The following is a 25,257-nucleotide window of genomic DNA, read 5'->3' on the forward strand; positions in this document are numbered from 1 at the left end:
CAAGGCTAACCAGAGGATTAAACCAGACAAGGCACCTGAAAGCGTAGCACTGGGAACTGGTCCTGGCCCCACATGGGTCGTCTTAGGAATTCTGAGCATCTGTAAAAAGGGTCTGTGCTCCCCACTGAAATTTGAAGTGATCTGAGAGTTGGGGTTATGTCTGGCACACACCCTGGGCTGGTGGCTTGAAGCCTCCAAGGATGGCTCCCGATCTGCTCCCCTCCCCCGTTTCAGAAGCAGCAGTAGCAGGGGTTCTAGTTTCAGCCACCCTAGCAGGCACCCCAGCAAGGGCAGCAGCACTGGCCAGAGTCACCCAGCATGCCTGGGCCGTAAATCTGGCTTTTCTCCTTAGCAGAGGTGTGACGATCCTGGGCAAGCCACTTGTCCTCTCTGGGCCTTGGTATTCTCACCTGGAGAATGGGGCCGATCAGCTGATCCCAGGGGTGAGGACCACTTGACAGCACCCAGGGTGTTAAGTGCCCCTTCCCCCAGCCTCCACCTGAATGGCCAGGAGTTGTGGGCTCAGCTCTTCCCAGGGGTCCAGGGAGGTGAGGCTGAGGGAGAAAGGGCACCAACATGGCTTAACAATTATCCCCATCTCCAGGAATAATTCACCAAGTGGAGGGGGGGCGCTCTCCTGGGCACCTTCAGGAGTCTAGGAGATGTTCAGCCAGGCAACGGCAGGTTGAAATCCAGCGGTGTCCGCTTGTACACGGAGGCTGGACATCACCTACTCCGAGAACTTCCTTCTGCACAACAGTTTTTATTTCACAAATGCTGATAAAGTGTTTATCATGCACCAAGCACTTCCTGAATCCCTATAACAGCCCTAGAGGGTTATTCTGCTCCTATTTTACAAGTGAGGAAATGAAGGCCTGGAGAAGTCAACTAATGCAGCCAAGGTCACAGGGCTAAGAAGTGGGCGAGCTGGGATCTAAACTTGGCAGCAGGGCTCCAGGCTGTGCACTTAACTACGGCGCCATTCCCCTCTCCAGTTCTTAACTAGATATTCTCTCGGAATTCAGGGTCAGATTCAGGGTTTCTATGAGAACCCGTCTGTGTGTCTATGACTTTGTGTGGTGTGCCTGTGCGGGCATTTTGGGAGGAGATGAGCCATGGTGTTCATCATCTTCTCTAAGAGGTCTATCCTTGACGGAAGATTTGCTTACAAAAAGAGTGTTTGGCTGCTGAAATTTAAAGAAAAAATTAAAAACAACTGGATCTGTTGAACTGCCCCCTTCATAGCTAGGGTAACTGAGGCCCAGGGGAAATTGAAGCAAGGAGAAGGAACTTGCCCAAGGTCACAGGCGAGTTAGTGGCAGCATTAGCACGAGCACGCAGGATCCCCAGCACCCAATCCAAGATCTTTGCCACCTTTCTCTTCTCCTCCTCCTCACGTTTATATAGATGCAGTAGCTTTTGCCTCTGGGACAGGAGGTATTCAAGAAGTGCCCAAATCCTTGCTGTGACCCTCCCAGGAGAGCAAGTGAGCCACTGTTCTTGGCGCTTGTCTTCTCATTTCCCATGAGAGTTGGCAGGGCCCCTGGGCACCAAGCTGAGACCCTGGTCACTCAATGAGAAATGAGGGGCAGGATCCGGTTCTAGGCAGATGCTGGGAGAGTATTTGTCTCTTCCACAGCCCCCTGTGGCCAGTCAGTGAGGGTCTATAAGGCTGCATGCATCCTGGGAGGTGGCCAGGTTTTCATTTCTTCCCAGAGAAAGCTGGGCTAGCAGCCTTCACCATGGGCAGAAGCAGACCCTCATGAACGACTTGCTGAAGTCACTGTCACAACTATCCCTAAGTCAGAGATGCAAAATGAGGGGTTCCAAAAGGTTAGGGGATTTGCCCAAGGTCATGGAGGGAGCGGGAACAACGTTCAGGTCTGTCTGAGGCTGAAGCCCTAGGGAGATCCCCACAACACTCATATTGGTTTGTGAATCAAAACCACCAGATGAACAGGGCCTCCGGGAGGTGACTTCTGCTCCTCTTGAGACCTCACTCTTTTTTTTTTTTTAACGTTTTATTGGGGAATAGCCATGGTCATTGGTTACACATTGCTTTCATGCTACAATGGCATAGTTGACTCTTTTAAGGAGGGCGCAGCTCACAGTGGCCCATGTGGGGATCGAACTGCAACGTTGGTGTTATCAGCACCACACTCTAAACAACTGAGCTAACCGGTCACCCCACTCTTTTCTCTTTGATGCAGACACATCCCCATCAGAAGGTGCCAACCTCAATGCAACCAACAACCTGGGTGTCAGTGCCCTGTGCGCCATCTGTGGGGACCGGGCCACAGGCAAACACTATGGCGCCTCAAGCTGTGATGGCTGCAAGGGCTTCTTTCGGAGGAGCGTGAGAAAGAACCATATGTACTCCTGCAGGTGAGGAGCCCCTGCTCAGGGCCTTGATTTTTCCAGCTGGGAAATGGGTGCACTCAGGCTAATGTTCCCCAGGGTCTGGCTTCTCCCTGACTAGGTCCCAGAAGCAACTGCTCTTCAAGGCCTTCAAGGCTCTTCTGGTTTCTTAGGCCTTGTGGATCCAGATGGGAACAATTATTCTAGGGATCTCATTCACTGATCATATAGCTATCAGCTGCCCTTTATTGAGCACTTCCTCTGTGTAGACACCATACTACGTCTTTGCATGGATATATTTAACTGACCCTACAACCCCATTTTATTTTTCCTATTTAGCAAATGAGGATCCATGAGACTTAAGATCAAGGCTCCTCTGAAGCCTCAGAGGATGGGGCGCATCCTCCAAAATGGTGCTTTTTCTGGGGCAAATAGAGCATTGGTCCTGGCCTTTCCACCTACCCCAAGGGCTTTGCAAAGCCTCAGAGAGCCCCCCTTCAGAGCATCTCCCATTCTGAGTGACAACAACAATAAAATAATAGCAGTTGTTAGTTATGAGTGCTTGCCATGTACAGATACTGTGCCAGGCTCCATCCATGCATTATTTCATTTTCACCTGTCAATGCCCCGCTGAGGTGGTTGCTATTCTTATTCCCACTTTATAGATGAGGAAGCTGTGGCTTAGACAGAGCTTGGAATTTGCCCAAGGTCACCCAGCGTGAGTGAATGCAAAACCCTGTTGATGCTCAGGGCCCTGCCCGTAACCACTGTGGGGCACTGCCTCTGCTTATATCCCCCTCCATAGAGTGGCTGGCTCATGTGGACCAAGGGTTTACTCTGAGCCATAACCAGGAGCCCACTCTGGACTCTGGGCTATTACAGGATGTGGTGGAAAAGCAGGGCTTTAATACTCAAAGGGCTACGGTTCCCAGCTTGGCTCTACCACCAGGCTGAGTGATCTGGGTCTACATGTTGCTTCTCTGAGCCTCAGTTTCCCCACATTTAATAGGACAGGGTTTGGACTCTTACAGAGTGCATAGAGCTTTGCTCTTGGTTAGCATGAGAACTCCTGGAATGAAGGGTTAGAGCAAGGCGGCTGGGGGTCGACCAGATGGCCAGGGTTCTAGTTCCATCCTGGGAGTGGGAGAGCTGTCTGTTCTCCATCCAACCATCCAAAGTCTTCCCCAGATTTAGTCGGCAGTGCGTGGTGGACAAAGACAAGAGGAACCAGTGCCGCTACTGCAGGCTCAAGAAGTGCTTCCGGGCTGGCATGAAGAAGGAAGGTGAGCCTGGGCCCTCCCCTTACCACCCCACTGCCCCACCCGCACCCACAGCTCTCACAGTCATTTACAACTGTAGCCACAACTTTATGACTCGGTGACAGGCCCCAGGGTGGCTGGCTAATGGCTGAGAGGAGGAAGGGCCTGGAAATCTGACCATAGGGAGGGGCTGGGCTTGGTCTTGAGAAAAATGTGAAGAGATAAGCTCCCACTCTCAGCTACTCAGGCTCCCAGCCACCACCACTCCTGCCCGCCTTCACCACGACAAGGCAACCAAGTTGGGCATTTTTTCTTTAGCTCCTATTTCAAACATTAGGAAAAGTGTAGAGAAGGACATCACAAATGTCCATGTACCCACCACCCAGACATAGCACCCATGGATGTGGGGGGCTCTATTCCTGTGCTTCTTGGGCCCGGGACAAGTACCCCAGTTGCTTAGTTCTCATTCTTGAGTATCAGGTGATTCACAGTTTATGAGGCGCCGGACTTGTCCTGGGGGGAGGCGGTGGGGAAGACCAGGGTACAATATTTATTAAGGTCTCTCCAGGTCTCCTGCTACCAGCAGACACCCATCCCCGGGCCGCGCTTTCCCACGATGGATAGTTCCTTCGGTTCTTACGACAACCCTGTGTGGCCGGCACTATTACTATTCCCCCTTTTCATGGATGGAGTAACTAAGGCCCAGAATCTTTCAGCAACTTGCCTAAGGCCTCACAGCTGGTCAGTGCGAGATCTGGGGTTTAAACCCAGAGCTTCAGACTTGAGCTCAGTGCTGTTCAGACGACACCTCCATGCTGCCTACTTTGGCCCTCCAGATCTCAGGAACGTTTACAATTTTTTCAACCCAAGCCCAAGGAGCAAAAGTCCTTTCACTGCTTCCCAAAGTAACTTGAGTTCATTTTCAAATCCCTTCATCTTCCTCTCCCCTCAACTCACCTTTCCCAGCTCTGGGACCAGCCCGCAGACCTTCACTCCTCGCCCATAACTGTGGCACTCCACCCAAACCCTTGGTGCAGTCCTGTACATCTCCCACCCCCACCCCGCCCCACAGCAGGAACCTGGGACCCAGCCTGCCTGAGTCGGCTAAGGAGGGGAACCCAGTTTGGGCAGCCTCCCCTCCCCTGTCTCTGCCTCTGAGCCCCTGTTTTCTCTGCCCCCTCCCTAGGAAATATTTTCTGTGTCTCATCCCGACAGGGCCTTGGTTTGAGCCCAGGAGTCTTGTTGGCAAACCTGATCCTGCTGACCCTAATGAAGAAGTGAATGGTCTCCATGGCCCCTTCTGCTCTCAACACCACAATTCTATAGAGCATCCAGACCTCAGTGGTTCTCAAAGTGGGGAAAGGGCCTTTTCAAAGGGCAAATACCCCCCCCACACACACACACACACCTCTCCCCTACCCAGTGTTCACAGGGGTTGAGTCTCACCTCCAAGCTGGGACCCACTCTGGAATGAGAAATGTTAGAAATGAGCATGTGATATCTATATAAACAGCTGGCGGCAAGAGAAAGATTGAGAACTATAGTCTAAAGGGTCTAAGAGTTTATGGTTCTAATAGTAGTTTTATTACCCCCAACAGCCTAAAATTTTAGGTTCCAGAGGATGAATCTCTTATGTTAAAATTTCACAGCCTGTGACAGGCAGGTTGGAGAAGGGTTGGCAGCCTTCCTAGGCTGTATGTAACCTGGTCCTGCTGTGGTCCATCTTTATAGATGTCTCCTGTTAAACATCCAGTCATTTCCACCTGTGTCACTTCAGAGGTGTTTCTGCCCGTTCTGGACTCCAGGTTTCCCACCTATGAAAGGAGGGGGTTGGTATTGATTCCCTCCAGCTCTGTAAGCCTCACCACAGACACCGGGACATGTGTGTGTGTTCCCTGGTCCTCCCCCTGAGTTGCCAAGGAGGCACAGGCCCTGGACGGGCAGCGAGAGCTTCAGGCCATTCCGCCGTAGCTTAGCCTTGAAAAAAGCCATTGCTGCTTGGCTCAGGGAAGGTGGCGTTATGCCAGGAGGATAGGAGGACGGGCTGATGTCAAGTCAGAGTGGGCTAGTAAATGCTGGTGCTTATTTACATGCCTGGGTTACCTGGGAGATCATGACACGTGCCAAGTGTTGCTTGGTTGCTTTGAGAATCGGCCGGGATGGCCAAGTGTCAGTTGCCACTGTGGTCAGGCTCTGGGAAGTGAGGGTATTACTAGTTCTACCTAAGTCTTAGAGTCCTACCACCTCTCCCCAGCCCGGTGGGACGTTCCCAAAGCCAAGGGCAAGCCTCAGGGACCTGGAGAGTTGGCGCAAGGTTTCATTTCTCTTCCTTGAGGGCCTGAGCGGGATGTAGGCACTAAAACCCAAGAGGGGTCTGTTGTGTGGTAATGGATGGTCACTAGACTTTTGAGGATGACCACTTTGTAGAGTATACAGATGTCGAATGATAGCGTTGTACACCTGAAGTGTCTATTTAAAATTAAAAAGTAGTCCTTGAGGACACGAAGGCATAGGCTGCAAACATAAAACTTAGAGACTAGCCAGGTGCATGCGAGTTCATCAGATCTACCCCGTCCCCACTTTACAGATGGGGAAATTGAAGCCAGAGAGGTGACGTCGATTGGGTCCAGGGTGGAGTCAGGACTGGAACTCAGGTTCCCAGAGCTGGGCAGGCACCAAGCTCTTGGGATTGAACCCGGAAGGGACTAGCCTGGGAGGTATGTTCTCAGGTCTAAATTCCCAAAGATCCTTTTGACCACAGGGAAGGGCTTCAAATCTCATAGGCCTGTGAGTCTTGGTCAGAGGTGGGTTCCCCAAAGTGACAAAGACTCTGAGGAGAAACCTGGAGGTCGATGGGCCCAATAGCAGACCGAGAATTATTTCCTATAACCCGACACCTACCTGGGCCTCAGCTGGTGGAGGACCCAGGACAAATGTGAAGCTCCTGGCATCAGAAACCCAGCCCAGGAAGCAGGGCTAGGGGTGCAGGAGGTGCGGGCTGGTGAAGGGCCCTTCCTTGGAAGTCCAGCCCAGCCCCCCATGGGCTCCCATCAGGGGTTCTCATCCTCCTCTCTGCCTCTGCCCAGGTTGGTTAATATTCAATAGAAGTTACATTAGGTCCCCGACCCTGCTAATACTGAGCAAACATTTGGAAAACATCATTCCGTGACTGAGCTCGCGCCGGGCACTGATAAGGCTGGCCTAACCTTGAGGAGCCCAATCCGCAGCTGCTGACAGCAGCCCTTTTATTCGCCCGCCTCCACTCGGCGCCCCTGTGGGTGCGGGCAGCCGCTGTGGGAGGGGTGTTGGCAGGCAGGGCGGGGCTCCAGCTGGGAGCGGTGGTGCCCGGGAGCCGGCCCCATGCAGGGTGGTGGATCTCAGAGGAGATTTCTTACCTGGGAACTTCTAGTTTATCCCACTGAACCCTGGATCCCTTTAGACTGACTTTCACGCTCTGGTTTCAACAATATATGAAATCCTGAGAAAGCTGACTAGCTGGGTTGTCGCTGTTCCACCGAGGAACAGGCCATAGGGTGCTCCCAGGCATTCGAGCTTGTCTCCTCCTCCAGCACCTTCTTTCATCCCCTCAACGTATATTTATTAAAGACATGAACAAAGAGTCCTACAGTAGGTGCCAAGGGCAGAGCATGAGTGAGGGAATGCCACATCAGACAGGGTGGCCAGAGAGGGGGGCTCTGAGAAGGTAACATTTGCACGGAGGCAGGAGTGACGCACAGAAGCAGCTAAGCCACGGAGGACAGAGGACTCCAGGCAGTGGGAATAGCAGAGGCAGAAGGCCTGATGGAGAGTGACAGGGTGTGTCCGAGGAGCAGCGGGGGCAGGTTTGGGGGACAGAGTGAGTGAAGATGGGAGAGGAAGGACCACGGGGAGGAGTTGTGATGTGACTCCGTGTGAGATGGGGAGGCATTGGTTTTGACCAGTGGAGGGATATGAGCTGAGTTCAGTTTTAACAGATCCTTTGTCTTCTGAGAGATGCATAGATTGTAAGGGCAAGGCCAGAGGCAAAGGGACCAGTGAGGAGGGCATGGACTATTCCAGGGGAGAGAAGGCAGGGCCCAGACAGAGTGGGAGCCAAGGATGGATTCTGTAGGGATTACTGACAGCATTTGGGGTGTGAACAGAGGTGGTATGTGACAGAAATAGAGGTATAAACGGGACTTCCGGGTGGGCAGTTGGAGAGTAGACCTACCTGTTCCTGAGATGGGAGAGACTTATAGGTGGGAAAGCTTACAGGTGAGGAAACTGAGGCCCAGAGAGAGATGGTAATTCCTATCAGCATGCAGAGAGTGAGTGGCAATTCCAGACAGGTCACCAGGTCACCTGTCGCCTTGTCCCCCCTCCTTCCAGCTGCAGCCAAGCCTCGTGCCACATTGAGGCCTCTCAGACTCCAAGGGACAGGGTCGGGGAAGTAGAAGGTCCATCTTACATCTTAGGGACGTGCATTGGGGTGTGGGGTCCTGGTGGACAGAGGTCCCGGATCTCGGTTCCTGGGAGACAGCCCGGCAGTGGGGCAGTAGGGAGGCGGCATTCCCTTGCTGTCTCCGAAAAGGTTGTTCTGGGGCACCTGCAGCTCCTGCTGGTCAATGAGACCTCCAGGGCAAGTGGGGGCCTCCAGGTCCCCTTGTCCAGGCCTTCTGCCTCCGTGTACAGGAATCCCTGAGCCATGTCGTGTCACTCAGAGGAATTCATTTTGCTTGTTTTACACACTTTCATCTGGGAAGAAAGGAACCCTTTTCCAAAACAGAGCTTGAAAATCTGTCATCTAGACGGATCCCTTTTTCAATGCTCAAGACCCACCTTAAGCCCTCTGCCAAGTCATCATGATCTTGCATGCCTCCAGTGTTGGGTGGATTGCAGTCACTATGTTGTGTGGGGAGCAGTTCTGGCGCTGGGAGAGTTCTTCCACAAGCTGGGTTACAGCCCATCGGCCCTCATTCCCACGCGCTGATCTGGGCTCTGCCCCCTGAATGGCCCCTTTCCTATGCCTACCCCCAACTGTGCCTCCTTCTCTTCAGGACAGCCCCACAGAATCTCTTTCTGGGTTGAACGCTCTCCCCTTGCACGTCACCCACTCCGCATCAGTCATGTGACAACCCCTCTCTCCGCCGCACCCCTGCCCTCTCTCCTCACCTCTCTGCCATCCTCACAGCCGTCCAAAATGAGCGGGACCGGATCAGCACTCGCAGGTCAAGCTACGAGGACAGCAGCCTGCCCTCCATCAATGCGCTCCTGCAGGCCGAGGTCCTGTCCCAGCAGGTACTGGGGTGACCCCTCCACCCACCTGGGGAACCCCCACACTGAAGAGGAGTCCCACCTCCACCCTGTCCTCCCCAGCCAAGTCCTGGAGCAGCAGCTAGAAGGGCCTTCAGATATCACAGAAGGGAAACTGAGTTCAGTGTCACACAGCCAGTTTAGTAGCAAAGACAATACGAACCCAGGTCTGGCATTCTGGGGCGCTTTCTAGGTCATCCTGAAGCCTGCGTTGTGCAGGCCAAGCAGGATCTTTGCTTCCACCAAGGGCCTGAGATCAGCTTAGCCCCAAGAGAACTGCAGTGAATAAGTGGACTGGGTAGAAAACTGGGACTCAGCCAACCTCTTGCTGTGTGGCCTTGGGCAAGTCACATCACCTCTCTGGGCTGTGGTTTCTTCATCTATCAGATGAGGATGATGGCTTTTGCCCTGCTTCTCTCCTAGGGCTGAGGGGTTCCTTGGGGTTCTAAGGAGCTGGTGGTGGGGGAGGTGGGGGTAAACAGCAGGTGAAGGCCCAGAGGAAGCCTCCTCCCTCTCATCTGCCTTCTCCTTCCTTCTGTCCGTTTTCCCTTGAACTTGCCCCAGAGCCCATCTCCCCTTTTCCAGGCAGGGCAATTACCTGGGGAGGGGGCTGTGTGCAGGGTCCGGCCTTCTCCAGCATTTTCCTTCATCTCCCCCCAGATCACCTCCCCTGTCTCCGGGATCAACGGAGACATTCGGGCAAAGAAGATTGCCAGCATTGCAGACGTGTGCGAGTCCATGAAGGAGCAGCTGCTAGTGCTCGTCGAGTGGGCCAAGTACATCCCGGCTTTCTGCGAGCTCCCCCTGGATGACCAGGTGAGGGCGGAAATGGACTGCGGGCAGGGGGGGACACTGGGCAGGAGAGTCCTGCTGGCCCACCTGGGATATAGCCTTGGACTGGTTTGATTGTATTTGTTTAAATTGCTTTGCAAACATTAACTCATTTAATCCTTCCAACACCCCTCTGAGGTAGTGCTATTATCATTTCCATCTTATAGGTGAGGAAACTGGGGCACAGAGAGGTTAAGTAACTTGCTAAAGGTCACACAGCTAGTATCCGGCAAAGCTGGGATTAGAACTGAGCAGTCAAGCTCCAAAGTCCAGGCTCCTAGCCGCTGCACCACTGCACAGGGCCCCTCTCTTGGGGGATGTTGACAGGGGCCCAGGGCCAGGGATCAGGATATTTGGGCTTGAGTCCTGGTTTTAAGACTGGTTCTCTGTGTGACCTTGGACAAATTACTTCCTGTCTCTGAGTCTCAGTTTTCTTATCTGTAAAATGGGAATTATATAAAACCTGCTTCAGAAAGTTGTTGGAAGGACTGGGGACATTACCGTTTGAAAAGCGTAAATCGTATAATGATCACCTCCACAGTGCCCGGGCCACAGCTGCCTTCCCTAAATGTCAGTTTCTTCCTTATATCCCACCAAGGTAGATTAACTCAGCATTTTCTTTCTCAGAGTACATTCTCTGGAATACCAAAAATGTCCCAGGGGCTGCAAGGGGGCTGATGGGAGGCAGGGGAGTCTGAGGACAAATGAGTTTCTGAGATATTGCAAATGAGAGCTCCTGCCCAGGGTGCCGCTTACATCTCAGCAGCCATTTTCCCATCCGGGAAAGGACAGCTGAGCTGGGTCACCTTCTCAGCTCTGAGGGAAGCTCGGGAACACAAGTGGACAGGCCCTAGACATCGCTCCTGGGGCATTTGCTTCTGTTTTGCATTTGCACCAAAGACTGGGAACGCATATCTGTCTATTACAGTTTCTGAGAAGCCCTACAGGCAAGGCAGCTGTTGAACTTTGTGGAGCTCAGGGCTTCTGAAACCCCTTTGATGCCCACACTCTCCTGGAACACTTATTAGCATCTCATGGGGAACATACTGTGCAAAAGCTGGTTTGGCTGGTCCTCTGCCTCGTGCTGGGGGCTGGATCAGACACCCTCTCACCTGGATTCCTCTCGCGTTGGGAGGGATGACAGGGCAGGGACCCTGGCCGAGCTGCCCCTGCCTTCTCCCCTGTTCCTCGTGTTCTGGCCCTGGTCCCCTCTGCTGGAGAGTCTACATTAATGTTTAATCGCTTCTGTTCCTTCCCAGGGGCTCAGCAGGGCGACAAGATACCCCCAAGCTGAGCAATTGTTAACCTCGATTTCCCACCCAGACCTCCCTGGCTGGGGCTCAGAGCATTCTCAGAAAGCAGTGATGGGTGGCCAATAACACCAGACAATGATTAACACCACCCCCTCCAGCTGCCCACCCCCAGAACAGCCGCCATGTCAGGGGGCTGGACCCGGGGCCAGGAGGGTTCCCGGCTCCCCATGAGCCCATCTTGCCTGAGATGGTGGGGCACCCTGGGAGAATTGGGGGGGGCACTGTCCTCTCAAGGATACCCCAAATCTATTGATTGACATTGCCTCAAGAACCACCTTCTAAGTTTGTTTGCTTCTTGACTTGTTTGGACATCAAAAATTGAAACCTAGAAGTCTGGGTAGCATCGGATAAGGGGACTGAGGCCTAGAGAGGGAAAGTGATTTGCCCAAGGTCCCAGAGCAAGGCAGCCACAGAGCTAGGGTTTGATGCCAGGTTTGAGAGCCACTGGGGTAAGTGACAAAGGCCCTGCTCAGTACCCAGGTCAGAGGAAGTGCTCTGTCACAAGCATCCTTGGCCTCCCTTTGACCTGCTCACAGGAAGTAGACTCTAACCTCCAAGGCCCTCTGCGTTTCTCCTCTTGTCCTGTCATCCTCCCAAAATTTAACCACCGGGGAATAGAGGAGGTAAGGACAGGTGGATGCCCAGGAGGGGCTGGATCTGGAGAGGAAGTTAAATAGTTTGTCCTTCCTCCCTTCATTCGAACGAATATTTATTGAATGCTTACTATGTGCCTTGGAACAATGTCTAAGGCCTCCTTAGAGAGGCCTTCGCTGACTTCCCCATCGAATGTAGCCACTCTTGCCCCGCTGCTCTTTATTATACTCGTATAACCCTCGCCTTCCTTTCTTCTTCCCTCCCTCCTTCCCTTCCTCTCTCCTTCCCTTCCTCCCTCCTTCTTTCCCTCCCTCCCTGCTTTTCTTTCCTTTCTCTATGATGTCACTTAGTAAACCCTTAACATTTGATGACTGAAAGAATGAACACTCAAACGAATTAATGAACAAAAGCATTTTTACCTCATAGTTTAGCCTGCTAAAACCCCTCCAAACTCCGTAACCTAGCCTTGCAGGTAAGACCCTTGAGGCTACCAGCCGCCTGCTGTTTTTACCAGCCCATCCTTGGGTCCTCATTCAAGCATGGAAGCTGATGGCTCTGAAGGGGCAGGTGATGTCCGCCTATGCGTTGGCTGGGCTCCTACCTCGGACTTGTCTTCCAAGTCTTGTTCTCTCTGCAGGGAGGCAGTCTGTCAAGCTCATCCCCTGCCAAGGCTCATGCCTTGGCCTTTGGAACCAACATCCACGTTCAAATTCTTATCATTCACTCTCAGAATCCTAGAGCCTTACAATGTCAAGTGGGCAGATGCCCTGGAGAGCTGGAGCAGATTTCTCAAGCACAACCACTGGGGAGCTTGTTAAATCCAGATCCTTGGGCCCACACCATATATACAGAACTAGAGCCCCTGGTGGTAGGGCCTAAGAATCTGCATTTTTATAAAACACTCTTCATAATCTTTCATAGCTGGTCTGTGGGTAGGAATTCAGGACCCACAGTTTCAGAACTTTTGGGGTCATAGACCCTCTTTAGTGTCTGATGAAAGCCTTCGCGCCTCTCCTGCAAAAAAAACACACCCAGAATATTGTTACAGTTTCACCAGGCACACAAGTGAGGGATAGAGGGAGCGGCAACTTGCCCAAGGACACCACCGTTCAAGGACAAAGTCAGCATTTGGTCTCCCATCTCTGAGTGCATGTTCTTTCCCCTTCCGGTTCCTGCTGAATCATTTCTGGGTCCCTGGCTTTATCAGTTATGGGAAGAAGGCAGCAGGTTTCCAATGTCCATGTTATAGTTCAGACACTAAAGGCAAGGGAAGCCTTAAGTTGAGTTGCCCAGGGTCACTGAGTTGGCAGGGAGCAGCCTTCCCAGGGGTGCAGATGCCAGACACCACTCCTTCTCTTTTCCAGGTGGCCCTGCTCAGAGCCCATGCTGGCGAGCATCTGCTGCTCGGAGCCACCAAGCGGTCCATGGTGTTCAAGGACGTTCTGCTGCTAGGTGAGGGGGCTGCCTGCCCAGCCAGGGCCCTGTGGAGGGTGTGCCCAGTGTGGCACCCACCTGGGCACAGCAGAGGTCCCGGGTGGCATGTAGCGGCGAAGTAGACAGGTCAAAAATGGCCCTGTCGCCAGTGTTTTCAACTGGATACTCCACTCAGATGCAAGGATATATGGGATGCAAGGAGCTGAAGTTCCCAGCATTGAAGTTCACGCACAGTCAGGGCTGTCCCTGGAATTATGTGTGCATTCTGATGTGCTTTCTAGAGTAGAAGCAAGAGGTGGCCAGAGATGACACAAACCTCAGCCTGTGTCACTTATGCCTTCGTGGCATGTTCATTTATTATTCTAAATTCTTATATAGCTCACACTATGGGCCAGATAGTAGTCTGAATACTTTACAAACATTAACTCTTTTAATACAACAACCCTATGAGGTAAGGTCTGTTATTTATCTTCATTTTACAGATGGAAAAAACTGAGGCACAGAAAGTAATTTATCCAAATATGCCTGGCTTGTTAGTGGTAGAACCACTATCCAACCTGGGCAGTCTAGGTCCAGAATCTGGGCCATTACCCATGATGCTTTGGTGCCTCCCAAGTGAGCCTTGAATGTCATCAGTCTTGTGGGAGAATGGAGCTTGGGTGATATGAATGGGTCCTAGAAAGCCAGGCTTCACGCCCAGTCCAATGACTTCAAGCAACTCATTCCTTTACATCTGGGCCTCAGTTTCGTCATCTGTAAAATGGGCATGGCCATCGCCATGGTCCCCTTCTCCCATGGACACCAGCTACACTGCAGCTGCAAAGGGCAGGGCCTGTCCAAAGCTAAGGTCAAGGGGTACACCCAAGGTGGCTTCCCCATCTGCCTCCTTTCCAACCCATCCAGGCAATGACTACATCATCCCTCGGCACTGCCCGGAGCTGGCGGAAATGAGCCGGGTGTCCATGCGCATCCTCGACGAGCTGGTGTTGCCTTTCCAGGAGTTGCAGATCGATGACAACGAGTACGCCTGCCTCAAAGCCATCATCTTCTTTGACCCAGGTACAGCCCACACCCCCACCCATCCCTGATGCTGCAGACCCTCTGTCAAACTTCTACTGAGTTACGTTCCCTGAGTTCACAACCTCATCTCTTTAGTACAACAACTGGAAGAGGTCGTTTTATTAGGTCCATTTAACAGATGAGGAAAACCAAGGTGTAAAGGGATGATACGACACGACAGGGTACACTGACTCCAGAGGCTTGGATTTTTTTTTCTTGCCTTATTTTCCTTTCCTTCTCTCTCCTTCCTTCCTATCTTCCTTCTTTTCTTTCCTTTCACCTTTTCCTCAAAACATTGCATCAAAATCATATCTGCACATCCTTAAAATGCAGATAGCCCTTCCTACCCCCTTTTTGCCGCTAAAGTCCATTCCTCGGGGGGAACCAGTTCTGATTCTTTTAATGGTTTCTTCTGGCAGTTACCTTGAGCTCTAACTAAAAGGCGAAGCCTACTCTTTCTTGATTTATCTATTTTAGATTGTGGTTTTCCTCCTATGTTAGCGGACGATTTCACTTTGCTCTCCCACCACTCCCATCTTCTCTCCCCCATTCTCTTAATATATTTTCATGGCGATTTTAGTGTCTCTATTGCTTGCCTTTATAATGTTGCTATGTGCTTACGCCTTTGTTTCTTGTTCTATCAACTGTAGACTGTATCTTCTAATCCTTCCCTTGGTAGGATGAAGATACAGTAGTCCCCTCTTATCCACAGTTTTGCTTCTTGTGGCTTCAGCTACCTGCGGTCAACCTCAGTCCGAAAATATTAAATTAAAAATTCCAGAAATAAAGCATTCCTAAGTTTGAAACTGCATGCTGTTCTGAGTGGCATGATGAAATCTGGCTCTGTCCTGCTCCATCCTGCCAGGACATGGGTCAGCCCTTTGTCCAGCGTATTCACACTACATATGCTATCTGCCTGTTAGCCACTTAGCAGCCAACTCGGCTATCAGGTCAACTGTCCCAGCACTGCAGTGCTTGTGTTCAGTTAACCCTTATGTTACTTAATAATGGCCCCAATGCACAAGCGTAGTGATGCTGGCAGGTCAGACATGCCGAAGAGAAGTCATAAAGTGCTTCCTTTAAGTGAAAAGGCAAGTACAGTACAAAAAGGTATTGTACAGACACCACATTCACATAACTTTTATCACAGTATATTGTCATAATTGTTGTATTTTAATATTAGTTATTGCTGTTAATCTCTTACTGTGCCTAATTTGTCAATCACACTTCATGATAGGTATGTATGTATGTATAGGAAAAAACATAGTATACAGAGGGTGCCAAAAAATATATACATGCACATTTTAAGAAAGGAAAAAACTGTATTAAAATTGTTATACTCAATATATACCGATAACAAAAGATGAAGGCAAGTCATGTGTATACATTATTTTGGCACCCCCGGTATATAGGGTTCGGCACTATTTGTGGTTTCAGGCATCCACTGGGGGTCTTGGAATGCATCTTCTGCGGTAAGGGGGGACTGCTGAATTGCATCCCCACCCTTTCCTTCAGCTCTTGGTTCTCCTCTTCCCGTTCCACCTGCTGACTTTCCACCTTCATTTTTATAAGACGTCTTTGTGCAAAGTCTGAGTTTATTGCACAATGTCAAAATGCCTGGGCCCCCAAAGGCTTGCTTGCTTCCTTCCCTCTGACATGTTAGAAAAGACCTACTGTGTGCCAGGCGCTGTCCTTAGTGCTAGGTCTCACCTGCAAACAGATCCCCTCTAGTAGTAATAGTAATGAAGAAGAAGATGACCTCCATTTGTGGAATGCTCACTAAGGCATTGTTCTAAACACTTTATGTGGATTATCTTATTTATTACTTGCAACATGATACCGGTGAGGTAGGAATTATTACCCCCATTTTGCAGACTAGAAAACTGAGGCATAGAGAGATTGATTAATTTGCCCAAGGTCATACAACCAGGAAATGGCAGAGCTAGGATTTGGATTTCAGACTATGCAACTGTCAAGCCCACGTTCTCACCTACCACACACTAGTCCCCATTTTCTAAAGGGTAAGATTTTTAGTTCTAATTTCCTTGAAAGCCTGGCCCAGACTGTATCCCCTGCGGTGCTCAGCACGGGGCTAGACAGAATAATTGCTCAGTAAAATGTGCAGAATTACTGATGCTGAGTCAGGGTCAGCAACCTGGCTTGGAGTAGTAAGTGGTCCAGTATAGGGCCTGGCATGCAGGTGGTGCTCAATTAATGTTTGTTGACTGAATAAAAGACTACACAAACATGGTTCAATGGAGAGAGCCCTGGACTGGAAATGTGGGTGAAATTCTCTTTCTGCCACTTACTTTAGTATATAAATGCATTGTCTCCCTGAAGTTTGAGATTATCTATTGGATGACCTCCTTGAGGTTAAGGATGTAGAATTTATCCATTGATTTTCCCCCCCCTCACTCATTCATCTTTCGGTTCATCTACCCATCCCTTTATTTAGTTATCTATTCAACGACTATTGACTATACATGGTGCTAGGTGGTGGGCTTCAAATGACAAATGAGACATATGTCTGCCTACACTGAGCTCACAGTGGAAGAGACAGTTGCATCCTGTGTGGTCAGTAGTAACGGAAGAGGCACAGAAATTTGGGGACATGATAGACACTTACAATGCTGCCTTTCCTTGCCTGCCTCCTCCCATTGCAGATGCCAAGGGGTTGAGTGACCCAGGAAAGATCAAGCGGCTGCGGTCCCAGGTGCAGGTGAGCCTGGAGGACTACATTAACGACCGCCAGTACGACTCGCGTGGCCGCTTCGGCGAGCTGCTATTGCTGCTGCCCACCCTGCAGAGCATCACCTGGCAGATGATCGAGCAGATCCAGTTCATCAAGCTCTTCGGCATGGCCAAGATCGACAACCTGCTGCAGGAGATGCTGCTGGGAGGTCCGTGCCGGGCCCAGGAGGGACTGAGAGGTGGGCGGGAGCAGGGGGTCTCCCCAAGACACAAGTCTCATGCAGACGTAGGCTCACCTCTCAGCTCCATCACTTCCTCATTCTGTGGCTTTGGGCAAATCCCTTCACCTACCAGAGCCTCAGTTTCCTCATCAGGAAAATGGGGACAATGGTCCATTTATTCAAGCCCTGAGAGCCTAGCACCTGTCAGTCACTGTTCTAATAAGTGCTAGAGATTCAGCAGAGAACGAGATCTCTGCCCTCCTGGAGGTTGTGTGTGAGTGTGTGAGTGTGCATGCATGCATGTGTGTATAAGGGATTGTGGGAACAGACAATAATCAAGCATACAATAAAGAGGGTAATTACAGACTTTTAAATAGCCAGATAAAACAATAGAGCGTAACCAATAGGTTGGCCAAGGGAGTCCTCTCTGAAGTGGTGACTTTTGTGCTTAGATCTGATAGATGAAAGGAAATAAAACATTTTAAAGTCAAAAGAAAAACATTCCAGGCAGGAGTAACTAGTACAAAGATGCCAGAGGCAGGAGAAGCTAGGGTGTTCGAGGAAGAAGGATAAGGTTGTGAGATGCAGGGAGTTGTATGAGAGGAAGCTAGACATTGGGCAAAAGCCAGACGATAAGCCTATGGTTTTGTAGGCCAGTCAGAAACGCGGATTTTATTCTCAAGCAACTATTGTTAGGAGTGTAAATCAGACTAGTGTTTCACACAGACTACTCTGATTGTGGGGTAGAATGTGAATGGAGGCAGGCAGGGGGGGGGTGCAAAGTAGAGGCAGAAGACCCCTGAGAATATTAGTGTCTCCAGCCAGGGGAAGGACAATGGAGGCTTGGACTAAGGCATGGTGGAAATCTAGCAGCAGAGATCAACTTGATCGTCTGTTTGGAGGAAGAGCCCACAGGGTGTGCTGATCGATCAGATGTGGGGAGTGAGGGAAGGGGAAGAATCAAGGATGAAACCTATGTTTTTGCTTTGAGGATCAGGAATGCTGGTGGGGTCATTTATTGAGAAGAGGAAGACTGGAAAAAAAACAAAAACAGTTTGAGCCTGTGTAGGGTAGCGGTGGTGAGAGATGGACCAAGAGATCCATTTTAGACTCCAGTTAAGTTTGAGATGACGACTAGATATCCAAGTTGAGTTATCAAGGAGGCAGTTGGATGTTCGAGTCAAACACAAGCCCAAAGCTCAGGAGGAAAGGCCGCTGCATGGGGTTCCAGCAATTAGGTGCCGTGGAAAGAGATTGGAGGATGACTAGCCAGGGGGATAGGAGCAAAGCCAGGGAAATCCCAGCACCCAAGAGGAGAGCGTGTTTTAAGGAGGACAAAGCATTGAATGGTGTTCAAATCGACAAGAGGGGACTGGTGGTGTCCATTGGATTGGCAACATGGAGGCTCTTGGTGGTTGTGAAAAGCGCGGTGTCAGAAGACCGTGGGAAAGAAACCAGACTGGGAAGCGTTACAGAATGAGTGAGTGGGACAGTGAAGAAGTGGAGAGAACAAGAGTAGACAACCCTTTGAAAACATTTTCCTATGGACAAGAGCTATGAGGGAGTTGAGGACGATTGCAAGGGAGTGATTATAGTGATGGACTATGGACTCTTGGCTGGACTAAAAGAGAAATAAAGATGGGGTGATAGTCAAAAGTGGGGTCATTGAATTGGCAGCCTCAACAGGGTTGAAGACTTTTGGCCTTGATGGTACTAGATGAAGTGAACTGGAAGGATAGGAGGGGGGAATCTAAGTAAAGAAGCTTGGACTCAAGATTTTGTAGGCGATGCCATTATTGGTGATAATATGGCCAGGGTGGGGTTTCTCACCCTCAGCACTATTGATATGTGGGACTGGATACTACTTTGCTGTGGGGGCTGTTGTGTGCATTGGTTGGTCTAGCCACGTGGCCTCTACCCATGAAATCCAGTAGCACTCCTCCAGCAGTGACAACCAAAAATGTCTTCAGATATTGTCAAATGTCCCCTGAGGGGCCCAACTTACCCTCACTTAAGAAGCACTGTCATATGGTAACTCATTTCATTCTCACTTGGATCCTGTGCATATGAGGCTATTAGGAATCAGGTGTCATTGAGATCAGGATCAGGAAGCAGCTTGTGCTCTGTTGCCAGATAAACTTGGGTAAGATGTTAACCTCTCTGGGCTCTGTAATCTCATCTGGAGACTGGAATAATAATGATACCCATCCTATAGGGTTATTGTGAGGACTAAATTATGTCAAACATGAAAAGTTCTGTAAAACAGTTCCTGGCACATAATTGGTGCTTAATAATTAATAGCTATTATTGAAACACGTGTACTTTAGAGGCCTCTTGCAAGTCCTAAAATTCCATCATTGCCGTATTAGTGACCTTGGCCTGTTACGAAACCACACCCGATATGGTATTATCACTCTGACACATTTTTAGGAGCCATTACTGCATTCCAGACACATCGCTAGGCTCTCAAAGAGAGCAGCAAAGTACACCTGTAACTGTAATGTTCACCGACAGAAGAAGTGGTTGTTCCCAAAAGATGGGTTACAGAGAAATCAACTATGAGAATTCTAAGGAAGGAGAGGTTTACTTCCTACTGGAGTGGGGAGAATCTGAAGAGGCTTCCCAAAGGGGAAAATAGCTGGAATTAGGACTTGTGGACATGGAGGGTGAAGAAGGCATCTCTAGTAGAAGCAACACATGAGCGAAAGCATAGAGATTGGAAAGTACAGGACAGTACAGAGAAACACAGATGCCTTAAGTAGGTCAGGTTGGCTGAAGCAGAGGTGTGAGGATGAGACTGGAAGGTGAGTTGGGACCAAATGGTTGAAGGACTTGCGTGCCAAGGAGCTTTGAGAACCACTGATTAAATCTGTTATATTAACTTGCAGTCAGTATGCTACTCATTATAATATTTAAATGATCTCAGGGTTTCCTTACATGCTCCTTGTTTCCTTCAAATCACTGTTGTTCTCTTAGCTTGTTGGGTCCTCTCAATACCCTCATAGGGCCTATGGAGGGCAACGGTTCGCCCCAGTTTACTAGCCCATGCTTATCATTTGGTTTCTTCTCAATTTCCACCTTCATTTCATATAACGCCCCCCATCTCACAACCTTATCCTTCTTTCTCAAACACACAAACCTCTCGTGCCTCAGGGCTTTTGCCTTAGTTACTCCTGCCCGGAATGTTTTTCTCTTGACTTTTATGTATTCTATTTCCTTTTATCCACCAGGTTTTAGCACAATAAGAAACAGGGACCCCACAGGCACCGCCATAATGGATGGGCAGGTTGATGGGCCACACTTGAGCAAGACGGTGCCTCCAGGCCCCTGGTCCTTGTCCCAGACTCTCCATCCTCATTCAGTACCCGCTCTCCCTGCAGGGTCCGCCAGCGATGCAACTCATGCCCATCACCCCCTGCACCCTCACCTGATGCAAGAACACATGGCCACCAACGTCATTGTTGCCAACACGATGCCAGCTCACCTCAGCAATGGACAGATGTGTGAGTGGCCCCGACCCAGGGGGCAGGCAGGTGGGCAACTTGGGCTCTACCCAGGAAGGGGTGAGGTCGGAACCAAAGAAGGGAGCCAGGAGAAGGTTGGGTGTAGAAAACGGGAACCACAAGACAACAGTTCTCTATGCTCCAGGGTAGGCAAGGAGGAGTGAGACCGTCCATTGGTTAAGGCTGTTAGTCCGTGAGATGATTGACAGCCTCTGCTGAATGAAGCTGTCCTTTGGATGAGAGAATCCACTGGATGAGGCTGCAAAGTGGCTGAGGATGTTCACTGGGGTGAAAATTCCATTAGGTGTTGTCCGCTAGGTAAAATTGTTCATTGAGTAAGGCTGCTCGATTGGGTGGGGCTATCCATTAGACAGTTGGGTGAGACTGTTCATGGGGTGGGGATGTCCACCGGGCTAGACTCTTCTCTGAGGTGAAATCTCACATGAGTGAGCTTGTCCATGGGCAAAGTTCTTCAAAGAATAAGATGATCACTGGGATGAGGCGGTCCAGTAAAATGAGCTTTCATTTCCTTGAGATTGTTCTTTGGGAAAGTTGCCCATTGAGTAAAACTGGCCAAGTGGGTCATGGTCAAAGTGACTTTCTGAGCCTGTGATGGGGGTGAGGCCAACTGGTTTCTGTTACTCACCTACCTAAATATCAGAGAAATGGTATTTTTTTTAAGCCAGTTAGCCAAACCCTTGGTTCTCCACGGTTGCTCTTTCTCTCTAAGGAAGGGTGTTCCTGTCACAAGTCCCATTGTCCTTGGGGAGAATCGGACTTGGGCCCTGGTTTGGGAGAAGGAGCCCACATCTCCATATCAAATGGAGATGGGGTTTAGTAGGGTAGGACCTGGGAAAAGGCTGTGACCACAGAACCTGACCGGCCACAGCTTTCCAGAGAGGAAAGTTCCATGGAACTTAGACTATGATATGGGATGCAGTAGGTTTGAGTTGTAAGAGATCTTAGAGATTATCTAATTTTATTCGCTCATTTTATAGAAGGGGAAACTAAGCTCCAGAGAGGGAGAAGAACTTGTCCAGGGCTCTTCATTTATTCTCCAAAGGGCTGGAATTCTGAACAGCCCCTGTCTGTCTCTCTGTCCCTCCAGCCACCCCTGAGACTCCACAGCCCTCACCGCCAGGTGGCTCAGGGTCTGAGCCCTACAAGCTCCTGCCAGGAGCCATCGCCACAATCGTCAAGCCCCCCTCTGCCATCCCCCAGCTGACTATCACCAAGCAAGAAGTCATCTAGCAAGCCGCTGGGAGACAGGGGCTCTGCTGGCCTCCCAGCCCCCTCAGAGAGCCCCTGGATGGTCACTTGGTCACAGTGAAAGAAGCTGTGACAACAGGGCCAGTCCCAGAGCAGTAATGGAAAGGGCAGAGGGCCCAAGACCTTGGGCTGCAGGCCACACCCCATTGCCAACCTCCAGCCCTGCTCTGGATGATGGGGCTTTACCTTGGGGAGACCCCAGCTGGAAAATCCTCTGCTGCCTTGGACAACTTTTCTCTTGCTGAAGCCACTGCCTACCCCTTCATCCATATGTACCCCCAACTTCTTCACCCCCAAAGGACTGCTGCTTGGAGGCGACACGAGACCTTGCTTAAACGCAACTCCCTCCCCCTTCAGACTGGCACTTCTTCTCTCCTAGTGCTGTCATAGTGTCCAGACACAGAGGGCCCTTTGAGGCCGGGTCGGATTGTGACCCCTTACTCCTCCCTGCTCTGCTACCCCAGCCGCCAACGCTCCTCTCCACGTGCCGCAGTCACCTTCCTCTGCCATTTCAGTTTCTCCAAAGCCACCTCGCCAGAAGCTGAGGAAGACGTGGAAACAATTCCTCCAGTGTTTAAAGCACTGACTGGGGCTAGGCACCGTGTAGGAGATTGTTGAGAAGAAAGACACATTTCTCCTCCCATTACAGCTCTTCCCTTCTTCAGGGACTTGGGTGGGACCCTTGGGTGGATCCCTTGGGTTGGAGTGATGATCTCTAGAGGCTTTCAACAATGAGAGAACAATCTGAGGTGGGCAACCTCAACAGGAGCTTGGAGGGGCTGGAGTGGTGAGAGAAAGCATCCAGAAAGGGGCAGACTGTGCACTAGGCCCTTAAGGAAGGGTTGAATTCTGCAGGTGAAGCAGGTGAGACAGGACATTCCAAGGGAAGGCAAACAACCTGGGCAAGGCCTGGAGGTCAAAGGAAGGGTGTGGGAGGGAGGCGGTGAAAAGACAGGGCTGCCTGGAGCAGAGTGGGCGTGCTGGACAGCCTGAGGACTTCGGATACCAGGCAGAGGCACTGAGACTTGGGTTCCTGGGCCCTGAGCAGCTGTGCAGTGAGGGATATGCAGTGAGTTGAGCTTTCAGAAGCTGAAGACAACAGTCCTACAGAGGTTGAAAGTTTGGGAGGGGGCAGGGAGATCAGATGGGGGCTGCTGATGTAATCCAGGTGAGAGAGATGAGGTTTGGGGACGGAGAAAACAGATGGGTAAATCCTCAGGTTAGAGTGATATCAAGGAGGAATTAGCCACCGGGGCCTGTCTCAAGCTGGTCCTTATTCCCAGAACTGTCTTACGGCCCTTTGATCCTCTTTATGACCCAGAGATCGGTACAGAAGATGAAATCGAGATCTAAGAGGTTCAGTGATTTTTCTGGAACTTCCAGAGGTAGCAAGTGACCAAGTCAGGATTTGATCCCAGGTCTGCCTGGACTAGAGCAGGAGCTCTTAACCACGATGGCTGAACATCTTCACCGAAAGGGCCCTTCTGTCCTCGCAGTGACGGGGACACTCTCTGTCCACTCTGTCCTCGGCTTGAGGAACTTCCTGTCCCCTTCACCAGCCTCAGAAGCCAAAACTTCATCCTTCCCAAGAGCCCACACCCAGGTCTAAGCTCGGCATGAGGATGCACTAAAATCCAGTTAGGGTCCAGAATCTTGTTTGCTGGTAAACAAGGAGAATTCATAACTCTTGAACCCCTTTTCTCTCCTTACTCCCCAACTCTGGGGAAGAGGCACCAGGGCTCTGGTTCTCGAAGACAGACCAATGTAGCCTGGCATTCCAGGAGTGGGACCATTTGGGTGGGGGCAGGGACGAGGTCTGGGTTTGAGACCTGCTCTGGGAAGCATAACTCAGGGTACATTCTGGAACTATGAAACCCCAGGAGGGAACAACCAGCGCCTCATCCACGCAGAATCTTGGTAGCGTTGGGAAATTTTTGAAAAATGCCACTTGCCAGTGGGAATTGGGGTCATCATGCCAGGCCATCACGTTGTTCCCACTGTTTGCTCCCTCAGCCCACAGGTGTTGCTCAGACACTTGGCATGGGAGCAGGGTTGAGAGAAGCCTTTCCCGTGAGGTAGAGTATGGTAACCGTGTCTTTTAATGGTAGCAATTTTCTGGGGCAGAGGGTCAGTCTTCTGCCCCAATCAACTCTTCCTGGAGGAGAAATCCATTCCACTTTAACAATTTTATTACAATGCAGGAAACAAAATAAAGACAAGTTTACTATTCCGACTCTACACTGAGGATACCACATTGGAATGTTTTTTGTCTACCTGAGCTGTGGTCCTAAAACATAAAACCTGATGGACTGAAAAAGAGGTTTGGAGGTCAAGCATGGACCCTGTGATCCCTCCACGGAGACACCTCTTCTCTAAGGCAGCTCTCGGGAGCTTCCAGGATCCGTTGGCTCTCCTGAGAGTGGACAGAAAGGAGAGGAGAGGGCTGGAGATGGATGCTCCTAGATTTCTTGTGATGACCAAGCCAATTGCTTTTGCCACATTGCTCTGTGATTTGCCCTGATCGGGATAAATTGTGGAATTCACATCAAGCAATTTGGGAAGTGGGCTGGGTTCTGTCAGACCCATCATCCTCTTCCCGTGGGTGTGAATGTCTTTAGGTCCTGTGCTGACACCTGAGCCCCTGGCACTGCCACCCAATGGGGCAAAGAAGCAAAAAAAAAAAAACCAAAAACATTTCTTACCTTGTGTGTTTTAACAAAAGTTTATAAAGCGAAATAAATGGCACATATGTTTTCTAAGTCCTTGGATGGGTGTCTTTTCTTCCTTTCAGGTATTAGAAATAAGAATAAAAATAGTCAAATAGTCCTCTGCAGTGTGGAAGTGCTTTCCTATCCATTATTGTTGTTTAATCTTCACATTAAGAGGTAAGCAGGTTAGGGCCGGCCGAGTGGTGTGATGGTTAAGAACTGGCTTGGGACGCCAGAGGGCCGCGGTTCGGATCCCACATATGAGGGCCAGTGACGCTGCCCTCCGCAGCTAAGATGCTGAACAGCGGCTCGTCCTGGGGCTGGGCTGCAGTGGGTTGCCATGGGCTACCGTGTGTAGCCAGCAGCCAGCGTGAGCGGCCAGCAGCCAGCGTGAGCGGCCAGCAGCCGCAATGAGCGGCCGTCCAGAAGCCGGCAACTGATGTGCCTCGCCTGGGAAGAGCACAATGATGGTGCCAACTTGGGCCAGTGAAGCAACGTCCTCCACGGCTAGACTGAAGAACAAACGACAGCAACTTGTCTGTTCCCCTTCCCCAATTCCCCAGCACTGTTCCCATCCCCCCAATTGCCCAATAAAAATCTTAAAAAAAAAGAGGTAAGCAGGTTAGACATTATTATCGCTGACCCCCACTTTATAGATGGGGAAACTGAGGCTTGGAGAAGTGATTTTTCCTTGAGAGGCAGAGGCGAGACTCTAACTCTGGTCT

At 50.6% G+C, this 25,257-nt stretch overlaps 1 protein-coding gene across 8 annotated transcripts in view; it reads left to right on the forward strand.

Annotated features, from left to right (window-relative positions):
* The window catches only part of HNF4A (hepatocyte nuclear factor 4 alpha), a 31,903-nt gene extending 7,394 nt beyond the window's left edge, over positions 1 to 24,509 (forward strand). For 3 of the 8 annotated variants that reach the window (XM_019637054.1, XM_019637046.1, XM_019637050.1), the window contains exons 2-10: positions 2,211 to 2,385; positions 3,547 to 3,641; positions 8,788 to 8,894; positions 9,570 to 9,725; positions 13,012 to 13,099; positions 13,985 to 14,140; positions 16,804 to 17,070; positions 20,433 to 20,585; positions 21,664 to 24,509. In XM_019637054.1, the coding sequence (XP_019492599.1) occupies positions 2,211 to 2,385; positions 3,547 to 3,641; positions 8,788 to 8,894; positions 9,570 to 9,725; positions 13,012 to 13,099; positions 13,985 to 14,140; positions 16,804 to 17,070; positions 20,433 to 20,585; positions 21,664 to 21,806 (1,340 nt within the window). In that variant the 3' untranslated portion in view covers positions 21,807 to 24,509. The remainder of the gene's footprint in view (positions 1 to 2,210; positions 2,386 to 3,546; positions 3,642 to 8,787; positions 8,895 to 9,569; positions 9,726 to 13,011; positions 13,100 to 13,984; positions 14,141 to 16,803; positions 17,071 to 20,432; positions 20,586 to 21,663) is intronic. The other 5 variants (XM_019637047.1, XM_019637051.1, XM_019637049.1 and 2 more) reach the window with 3 other exon arrangements.
* The last annotated feature ends 748 nt before the right edge of the window (positions 24,510 to 25,257 follow it).

This window comes from Hipposideros armiger, unplaced genomic scaffold (genome assembly GCF_001890085.2).
Source record: "Hipposideros armiger isolate ML-2016 unplaced genomic scaffold, ASM189008v1 scaffold_31, whole genome shotgun sequence".
Taxonomy (NCBI): Eukaryota; Metazoa; Chordata; class Mammalia; order Chiroptera; family Hipposideridae; genus Hipposideros; species Hipposideros armiger.